At 32.5% G+C, this 10723-nt stretch overlaps 3 protein-coding genes across 3 annotated transcripts in view; all 3 read right to left on the bottom strand.

Moving 5' to 3' along the window:
• The window catches only part of LOC129798037 (probable cytochrome P450 9f2), a 32845-nt gene that overhangs the window by 18604 nt on the left and 3518 nt on the right, over positions 1-10723 (bottom strand). The window lies entirely within an intron of this gene.
• On the bottom strand, positions 1850-3793 carry LOC129798029 (probable cytochrome P450 9f2). The gene is made up of 3 exons (XM_055840974.1): positions 3461-3793; positions 2175-3394; positions 1850-2113 (listed from the first exon to the last, which is right to left on the bottom strand). Exons 1-3 carry the CDS (start codon positions 3670-3672, stop codon positions 1947-1949), a joined length of 1599 nt encoding a protein of 532 aa, XP_055696949.1. The 5' UTR covers positions 3673-3793; the 3' UTR covers positions 1850-1946.
• On the bottom strand, positions 3837-5776 carry LOC129798057 (probable cytochrome P450 9f2). The gene is made up of 3 exons (XM_055841023.1): positions 5466-5776; positions 4180-5393; positions 3837-4116 (listed from the first exon to the last, which is right to left on the bottom strand). Exons 1-3 carry the CDS (start codon positions 5702-5704, stop codon positions 3950-3952), a joined length of 1620 nt encoding a protein of 539 aa, XP_055696998.1. The 5' UTR covers positions 5705-5776; the 3' UTR covers positions 3837-3949.

The following is a 10723-nucleotide window of genomic DNA, read 5'->3' as shown; positions in this document are numbered from 1 at the left end:
GCCTGGAATTCAAGACCGCAACATGGAGAAAAGTGTACTGGGGTACTTTAAGAGGAACTCTTCTCTATCCCTTCGAGATGTTACCGAAAAGACGGGTATTTCACACAACCTAGTTCAAAAAATTAAGAAGAAGAATGATTTAGTGACTTAAGCTCAACCTGCACCTTATCGTACAGATAAGCAACGACAGTCCGCCAAAACAAGGTCCAGAAAGCTGAATGATCACCTTCTTAAAGGTTTGAAAGATGTGTTTTAATAGACGACGAAACCATCGTGAAAGCCGACTTCCACCAATTGCCTGGACAACAATACTATATATAATACTTATATATAGACGGCAAAGACTCGCACAGGTGTACCTGTACACGTACACAGCAAGTATCGATACAAGAACTACACCAAGTTCCCGAAAAAATACTTGGTTTGGATGGCAATTTGCTCGTATGGTCTTCGAAGTCAAGAATTTTTCATGACCGGGATCATGAACAAAGAGATTTACATCGAAGAGTGTCTCAAGAAACGTCTTCTGCCGCTCAATCGAAACCATGATGTTCCACCATTGTTTTTGGCCAGATCTAGCATAAAGTCACTACACTAAGGATACGATTGCGTGGTTCAACGACAATAGAGTCATTTATGTGCAGAAAGAGTTTGATCCACCCAACACACCGGAACTGCGTCCTATTGAAAACTATTGGGGAATTTTGAAGGAGGATCTCAGGAAAAAGGCTAAACCAGCCAAAAGTTTGCCTGATCCCAAGCAAAAATGGAGAAACGTCGTCAGAGCCCGTGGAGAAGAGTTTGTCAAGAACCTGATGAGAGGAATTAACCCTTTAACGACGAGACAGTTTTCGATGACCGAAAATTAGCAATAAAAATTAAACCGATAAACAAAACTTGTGAAACATCTTACATCTAACTTTCAAAAAGCCAACAGAGTCTGATTTGGTGTATTTTTTATCTCTATGGACGATAGGAACAAAAATAGCCCAGAAATTAAAATAATTATTTTTCTGACGACAGCAATGACTGATAATCTTCACTCTAATGAATAATATTTTGTTTGAGTATTTTAGTTTCTTTTTCCAAAACGGTTTTAATTAAAAAAAAAATTGGAAGTATAAAAAATAATTAAAATCAATTTACAATATGAGAATTTAAAAATTCGTAATTTGTTAGGTTAAAAATTTACTATATAGCAAATAGTTGGAGAATTGCAAGAAATATCCTAGTTTCATTCAATTACGTACAAACATAAGAAAATAGTAACTTTAGGTAGTCAGGAAAAATGATTTTCTTTATGGGACACCGGTGTTCCAATCGTCCTTAAAGGGTTAAGAAGAAGGTGCGGGAGTTTGCTAATCAGCCATTGGAATAAAACAAAGAAATGGTTTAAAAGAATAACAACAAAATGACCTTTCCAAATCTGCATTAGGTTTTTTTATCTACTGCGACAGATTTGAGAGCCATTTTTCCACGGGGAAATTCATTCGATTCCACGCTTTATTATATCTGATATAACACACCCACAGCAGTACAAAAAGCTCGAAATAACCGTGTATAGGTAGGTTCAATTAGAATTAACGATTTTCTCATAAAGATAGTTATTTGAAAAGCGTATAAGTTGTTTATAAACATTATCTTTTGTTTATAACAGCTTTTTCTAATTTCAAACGAGTGTTAAGGAAATTTCTGAAGCTTTTTCTGGGAGCTAGAAAAGCTTTTTATAAAAAAAATCCGTCCAATGTCTGCTACAACCCAATTAGATCGAAAGTTCCTCCAAAATCTAAAATTACTTCACAAATCAGAAAAAAAAAATCACAAATAGCTGAAAGTAAATTCAATTAGATTTCGGGTAGAAATTTATTATCGAAATTAATCCGTACATGTTAACCTGACGTAACCGATTCAAACTTAAGAATTCAAGAAAATTTTAGTTGGCATTCCTAATATCTTGGACGAAATTGCACATGTACTCCTTTTTCAGACATTAGTCCAGCGAAAGTATTTGCCAACCGAATTGGGATCTGAGTCTTATCCGTTTGTTCAATGTGGAAATTCAGTACCAAGTAGTAGACGATAGCCTTAATCTCCATTAATGCAAATCGAGAACCTTGAGCAAAAGAAAACGTATTTTAAAAATCTTTAGAATATTAAAAGGCATTCATACTCACCAATGCAGTTCCTGGGTCCAATTCCGAATGGGATATATGTCGAAGAATTAATAGATCCATTTTTCTCATCACTGAATCTTTCAGGATCAAATTTCTCCGGATTTGGGAAAAATTCCGGATTATGATGATAAACGGTTATTGGAATCACAAATGATTCACCCTTATAGAAGGTATATTCTTTGTTTCCATCGTACTTTAACGTAAAGTCTTTAGTACATATACGGTCAACAAAGGGACCACCCCACTTCCTTAGTACCTCAGAAACCACCATGTCCAGATATTTTAGTTGTTGAAGTGTATCATATTTCAACGATTTCCCATCGAGATCTTTTTCTATTCTTGAAACTTCTTTATAAAGTTTGTCTTGAACATCCTTATTGACCATGATTTCGTAGATGACAAAGCTGGTTATGTTTGATAACCCTTCAAATCCAGCCAAAAAGAAGATGAAACACTGAGCAACCAATTCATCATCGGTCCAGGATCTCTTTATCATTGTTGTTCGTCCAATTTCAGATTCTTCAACTGTTGCAAATCCGGCAGAGGCTGAATCCGTTTCTGCAGCGTTATAGATTAGATCGCCTTTCTGTGCATCCATCAGAAGATTAATCATATCAGGACGCTTAATGTTTTTTTCTTCTCTTGTCCTTATTGTGTTAAGAATAAGAGTTTTCATAAAATTCCTACTACCTTCCGGAAAAAGTGGTATTTTTAGACGTTTCATGATCTTAGGGAACATTCTATAGCCTGCAAGTTTTATCTGAAGCGATAATCCACTTAAATTTATAAGATTACTCGCAGTTACATAAAACTCATTTTCCTTGTCTTTTAAAGAGTCGACTTTAACACCAAAAGCGCAGGTCCCAATTATATCAATGGCTAATCTTGAAATCAGTTTCTTGGCTTCGTGAATTTGAAGACCATTTTTAGCAACGTCATCTTTCAGATATATTACCATTTGCTCACAAATTTCCACCATAAGGTCACACATTAAACGCATCTTGCTTCCAGTAAATGCTGGACTAAGGGTAGCTCTCATATCCTTCCATTTGTGCCCTCTTAGAGAAAAGAGTGCATTCCCAAACAGAGGATCAGAATCTTCTGATAGAATTGGCACATGATCGGTAAAATTTTCAAACTCTTTGATAGTCAGTTGCTTTAAAATTTCTGGATCAAGAACCACAACAAAAGGTGTACGGAAGTCGTAATAGCCAATTAATCTACGAGATAAGACGAGACTCATGAATTCTGTTTATTTTCAAAAAAAAAAAAGGCGGACTAAATACTTTTCTTTAGGAAAATCTCGGCATATTCCTCTCATAAGATCAAACAGATTGTTCTTCAAGCTGACAACTGGGAAGTTATTTCCGAAAAGGAACACTGGTTTACGAAACTTTAATCCTCTTTCCAAAAAGAAATTTTCATTTTTAGTCCCAAACTGATAGATATAGTACACTAACAGCCCTAGGACTGCGTAAATCAAAAATTCAAATAACATTTTCACTTGCAAAAATTTTAGGTACGCGAAACAATTAAAAAAAAACAGATTGTAGTAAATTTTGGGAAGCTCTTCCGACCAATGCCTGGAGTATACTGACTGGAAGAATAATTCTGAAAACTTTAAGAGGCTCTTTTAAAACATGATGGTAAATATCTCTGATATGCTTTATCTATGTATATTTTTGGTCAGAGTGTATTGGATATCACAAATACAATTAAGACAAACTTGACACCTTATACTAAAGACAAATCAAGAGATTTGTAGTGAGTAGAACTTAATATCTTGGACGAAATTGTGCATGAATTCCCTTCTCAGGTTGTAGTCCTATTACACTATTAGTAAATTTGATGGGAATTTGGGTTTTCTCTGTTGGTTCAACATGGAAGTTCAATACCAAATAGTAGATGGTTGACTTCATCTCCATTAATGCAAAACGAGAACCTGTAAAATTATGAAAATTGAATAAATAAATGAACGGCAATATAATTTTCATTAGATACTCACCAATGCAATTCCTAGGACCAATCCCAAAAGGTGCATAAGCCGATAAGTTAATAGAATCTTTGTTCTCATCACTGAATCTTTCGGGATCGAATTTTTCCGGATTTGGAAAGAATTCTGGATTATGATGGTAGCTTGCAGTAGGGATCCAGATAAGATCGTTCTTGTGGAAAGTGTATTCCTTATCAACATCGTATTTGAAAGTGAAATCTCGAGTGCAAACTCTATCAAGGGCTGGACCACTCCACTTCCTCAGAACTTCCGATACAACCATATCCAAATATTTGAGTTGTTTTAGTGTATCATAATTCAAAGATTTTTCTTCTGATTTTTTGTCCATTTCAGAAACTTCTTGATAGAGTTTATCTTGTACATCGGTGTTAACCATGATTTCATAGATAACAAAACTTGTGATTGTAGATAGTGCTTCATACCCAGCCAAAAAGAAGAGAAAGCACTGCCCAACAAGTTCATCATCCTTCCAAGATCTTTTAATAAAAGTTCTCATTCCAATGTCTGATTCCTCAACTGTTGCAAATCCTGCAGAATCTTTATCATTTCCAGCGTCAATTAAATTTCCTTTCTTAGCCTCCATCAAGAGATGAATCATATCAGGTCGAATGATATTCTTTTCTTCTCTTGTCTTCATTGTATCAAGGACGATTTTACGAATAAAATTACTAGCAGCTTCCGAAAAGAAAGAAATTTTGAAGAACTTCATTATTTGTGGACAAATGATATAGAGAATAAATTTAATTTGTAGGGATATCGAAGTGAAGTTTATGAGACTCCTCGAAGTTACGAAAAATTCATTATTTTTGTCCTTTAAGGAATCCACTTTCACTCCAAAAGCACATGTTCCAATAACGTCTACGGCTAATCTTGCAATTAATTCTTTAACATCATACGATTGTAGTCCTTTCTTGGTGACTTCTTCTTTCAAATAGCTGACCATTTGATCACAACTCTCCACCATAAAGTCACACATTAAACGCATTTTACTCCCTGTGAAAGCAGGACTCAATGTAGCTCTCATATCTTTCCACTTTTGTCCCGTGAGAGCCATTAGGGAATTTCCTACAAGTTGATCTACTTCTTCAGAGAGAAATACTTTATGATCGGCAAAATTGTCGAATTCCTTGACAGCAAGTTGTTTAGCTATTTCCGGATCGAGGACTACAACGACAGGTTCACGAAAAGCGAAGTATCCAATCATTCTAAAAACGAATTCAAATTCTCAGTTTAATTAAATTGAATTTTATTATTCGATGTATGAAAAGATATCTTACTTTTCTCCAGTATATCCCTTGCACAAATTCTTTACGAAATCGAAAAAATTAGAGCGCCTGAATACTATAGGAAAGTTATTCCCAAGAAGAAACAATGGTTTACGGAATTTGAGTCCTCTTTTGATGAAGTAATCTTCATTTTTAGTTCCTAACTGGTAGATATAATACACCAAGAAAGCTAGGGTGGTCAATATCAAGAACATAAACAGCATAACTGTTTTCGAAACTACCTTTTTCATCAATAAAAATAACTTTTAATTTTCCGTAATATTTATGTGAACCTTTCACTTGTACACAATGGATAGTGTACTATCTGAAAATTCTGCCTGAAAAGTGTTTTCTGAGTTTCACGAGCTTACACACACATAGTACAGCACATACATATCTAATATGTATACACAAACAGCATATGTACTATGAAATTGATATGATGATATTATATTCTTTGTGTTCTTTATATATAATACACCCACAAGCGGCGAAGCGCTCAAATTAACCTTGAATTTTGGCTCAGTAAGAGAGTAGTAAATAGTTAATTAGAATTAACGATTTTCCCATTAATGTGTGTGTCTGATAAGTATATAAGAATGTTTTTATATATTGTATTTTGTTTACATTTAATCTTTTCAATTTCAGGCAAGGAAGATTTCTTAAGCGGGCTTTAAGCTTTTACAGAAAAATAAGAAGACTATTAAAAATAAAGACGTTTTAAACACAAAATCAGACTATAAATTGTCTATATAAAGGGTCGACAGAGCATTTCAATTCAGCAGAATGCTTGAACTCAAACCTTAGGTGTTATACCCTAAAAGATTGTCATTTTTACTAATAAAATTCCTTAGTAGTGTAATGCCCTAGACATACTTACGAATCAAGCCCCTAAGGGGCATTTGATATCCAAATAATGTATGTCTCAAATGTAACCAACACATTTTCAACGTAATCGAGCTATTTCTTACAAATATAATGTATGAACGCAATGGATGTAAATTATATGAAAATTATGTGCGTAAAATGCCAGTATAATAACTTGACTAAAAAATGTATAGAAAATATCAGATATTTTCTATTAAACATATAATACATTTCGTTTGATGAATTCCAGTTAAAAAGTGAAAATGTATAAAACTATGTCAAAAATTTCTAAAGTATATTTATCTTACATATTCATTCTATTATGTTCATATAATGTCGTGAAATTGTATGACATCATGTTTTGATATATTTTAGTTACATTTGCTCTATAAAAGACACAAGTTACATACAACTTGTCTTCTTTTTGTATGACGATGTCAGATTGTCAAATTCTGCTTTGTTTACTAAGCAGAGGTTCATTTCTGAGTGAAAACTTGTAATAAAAAGTGATGTTTATTATAAATTAAAGTCTTGAAGTGCACCAGCGTGTACAGTAAAGTCGATCACACACATCGAAGAGATCAAATTTGACAAATTAAGGATAATTGATAGAAAAATAATGAATTAATACTGTATTCGTGAGAGCTAACATTTTGTTTCTTTAATTGCAGTGTAGCGAAAGTACAAGCATTAAAACAGGTTTGTGATCTTCTGTCGTGAAACTTAATTGCAGAAAGAGTGTCCAGAGTGCAGAAAAAGTCTATCAGATGCATAAAATTTCAGTGCTGTGACACTGTTTATTGTCAAGTGATGTTATTGATATAAAGAGTCTATAATGTAAACATATTGTACGCCATAATGTAAATATAATTACAAAAATATCTAAAAACGTGTTTTCTTTTATATTTCTTATTTATTCGGGTTATAATATCTTGATTTTATTTTATCGGAAAAAAATGAAAATTATGGCGTGGAAAATTATAGAAAATTGACAACACTAAACCCAATTTAATTGAGAAATTGTGCAAAAAATATTTGGGTGTGCCAATATTTGTCCACCATTATTGTGTATAAAGTGATGTTCTATCAATACATGCAGTAAAAATCTGACATCCATAAGTTTTTTCAATGATACGATGGCAAAAGCAATAAATTTATTCAATTTTATTTTCTTTAATTTCCCAGCTTTCCCTTGAGAATTTCAGGTCGGGAAGAAAATGTTATTCACTAATATTGTGTCCCCTAACGCAAAACAGTCGTTGCAATAAATCTTCATACGCAATAAAAATGCACGAGTCACAGGAAATCTGACCGAATCGTTGAGGATAAATAAATTATTCATTTGAGGGAGATGTTTAAGCAATTTTTAAATGAAAATGAAAAAGAAATGACAATTCTACGATCAGTAGTTATAAAATTGATATTGTATAGTGATTATATTTTATTTAGTCATAATCGATACATTTTACCGTACAAGATCAAGGTATTTGGACCTTATCATTTCACACAACAAATCATAACATTGCTCTATCAGGTACGACGCATCGGGAGGGGAAGTGATTTGGTGACGTCAGTGTAAATCGAGCAAATCGAGAATTTACAGTGTAGCAATTGTTCCATTTGTCGTCAGTTGACTTGTTAAGCTATTTTTTTCTCTGTTCGTGAATAAAATGTGTAAATTGGTGGAAATTTTGTGCAGGAGTGGCTACCATCAGGATCTTAAACGATAAAGGTGAGTTGTAAAGAGTGGAAAAGACCAAAACCATCAAGTGATAATGTTTTTTTTTGTTCAGGAAATCCAGAGAAAAGTGGCTAAAGAAGTGTTTGTGTTTTGACTGTGATTCTCCACAATCAACAGCCAATCCAGCAAGTCCAGGATCATGAGGAAGCTGGTGGTATTCCTCCAAGACCACCCCAACAGGAAGGTTCAAAAGTGGAAGCTGCGATAAAGCAAATTCTGCGAGAGATAAGCATATGAAAATCTCCTATTTGCCAATAATTTCTTCCGGAAAGAAGACTTCCACAGTCTAATAAATTTCTGATCAAATGGGCAGATTCGAAGATCTATTGGACTTCGAGGAAGGAGTAGGGAGGTATGATCTTAAATAAATCAATTTTCTGTAAATCATTGTGAACAAATTTGCGAAAATTTGTACAAAAGAAGTGTATATTTTTTTTCTTTTCTAATATATTCTTTCTATCTTTGCAGATTTCCTCAAACTACTTTCAAATATTTCAATTTAAACCCACCAAATACTGCAAAAATCAGCAAAGAATATTTTCAAAATTTCAACACTCTGTATTAAAATTTATTTAGTATTTTCCTGAGTGACTGTTGAAAAGAGTTAAAAGTGATCGATCATGCTCATCACCAAGATAATCACGATAATCCTTAGAAATAAACGGAAATAAATCACCAAGGAAATAATTTTAGAAAGATGCCAATAAATTAATTCACATAGCAGATAAAAGTAATTTAAGACTTAATGAAATTGTTAATTTTTAAAAAGGAGCAATTTTTGTAGTCTGATTTCAAAAACTGTTTCTAATATTTTCTAGTTTTAGGCTACACCAACTTATTTTTGTATTCAATAATTTTTATATTAAAAAAATATAGGAGTTTAATATCATAATTTTCTTTAAATAAAAGTTTCTGTAATTGAAATTTGTAAAATGGAATAAACTTTTGCAAAAAAAATTGAATAGTGATATGAAATAAAGAATCCACAGTCTTTTACTTCAGCAGCACTAATAGTAAGTTAACTCTTTCGTCTCTTTTGGGACTCTGAGTACCCAAAGCAGCATATGAATGTTCTGTGAAAAACAATGTTTTTAAATTATTCAGAACTGATAAAAATTCTATTCTTGTGGATGATTACAAACTATAAGGATGTCCAAATGTAAAATATTTTTTATAGAACCTTAATTAATTCCTGAGCTTAGATATATTTCATTAAAAAAAGCTGCAAGCCAATTTCACCATTTTTTAATCAAAAATATTTAAGCTCAGGAATTAATTGAGGTCCTACAAAAAATATATTACATTTGGACTTCCTTATAGTTTGTAATCATCCACAAGAAAATAAATTTTTATCAGTTTTGAATAATTAAAAACATTGTTTTTCACAGAACAAGAAAACTATGCTGCTTTGGGGGTACTCAGAGTCCCAAAAGAGACGAAAGAGTTAAATAGTTCTTTCGTTTCAGATAAATTACATTTCTCGTTTATCTTATAGATTGGCTGAAAAATTCTGTAAATACATGAAAGAAACTTAAAAAGATATCAATACCAATTATTTTCTTTTAAAGAATCTTCTATTACTTAAACGCACTTGACCCAATTTTTCTTGAATAATTCTAAATAAACCATTGCAGAAATGTTTTTCCGAAAGTTCTCCAAAATACGTCAAGTTCCTCCAAATTTTTTTTTACGTGTTCTAACAAATATCAACAGCCGATAACAAGGAACAAAGAACTTTATATTTTCAAAAGAAATTTATTTATTAAGTACTTTTACTTTTTAATATAAAAATTATTGAATACAAAAATAAGTTGGTGTAGCCTAAAACTAGAAAATATTAGAAACAGTTTTTGAAATCAGACTACAAAAATTGCTCCTTTTTAAAAATTAACAATTTCATTAAGTCTTAAATTACTTTTATCTGCTATGTGAATTAATTTATTGGCATCTTTCTAAAATTATTTCCTTGGTGATTTATTTCCGTTTATTTCTAAGGATTATCGTGATTATCTTGGTGATGAGCATGATCGATCACTTTTAACTCTTTTCAACAGTCACTCAGGAAAATACTAAATAAATTTTAATACAGAGTGTTGAAATTTTGAAAATATTCTTTGCTGATTTTTGCAGTATTTGGTGGGTTTAAATTGAAATATTTGAAAGTAGTTTGAGGAAATCTGCAAAGATAGAAAGAATATATTAGAAAAGAAAAAAAATATACACTTCTTTTGTACAAATTTTCGCAAATTTGTTCACAATGATTTACAGAAAATTGATTTATTTAAGATCATACCTCCCTACTCCTTCCTCGAAGTCCAATAGATCTTCGAATCTGCCCATTTGATCAGAAATTTATTAGACTGTGGAAGTCTTCTTTCCGGAAGAAATTATTGGCAAATAGGAGATTTTCATATGCTTATCTCTCGCAGAATTTGCTTTATCGCAGCTTCCACTTTTGAACCTTCCTGTTGGGGTGGTCTTGGAGGAATACCACCAGCTTCCTCATGATCCTGGACTTGCTGGATTGGCTGTTGATTGTGGAGAATCACAGTCAAAACACAAACACTCCTTTAGCCACTTTTCTCTGGATTTCCTGAACAAAAAAAAAACATTATCACTTGATGGTTTTGGTCTTTTCCACTCTTTACAACTCACCTTTATC

The sequence above is a fragment of the Phlebotomus papatasi genome, chromosome 1 (assembly GCF_024763615.1).
Source record: "Phlebotomus papatasi isolate M1 chromosome 1, Ppap_2.1, whole genome shotgun sequence".
Lineage (NCBI taxonomy): Eukaryota > Metazoa > Arthropoda > Insecta > Diptera > Psychodidae > Phlebotomus > Phlebotomus papatasi.
Note: the sequence above shows the minus strand (reverse complement) of the source record. Positions and strands in the feature narration are given on the sequence as shown.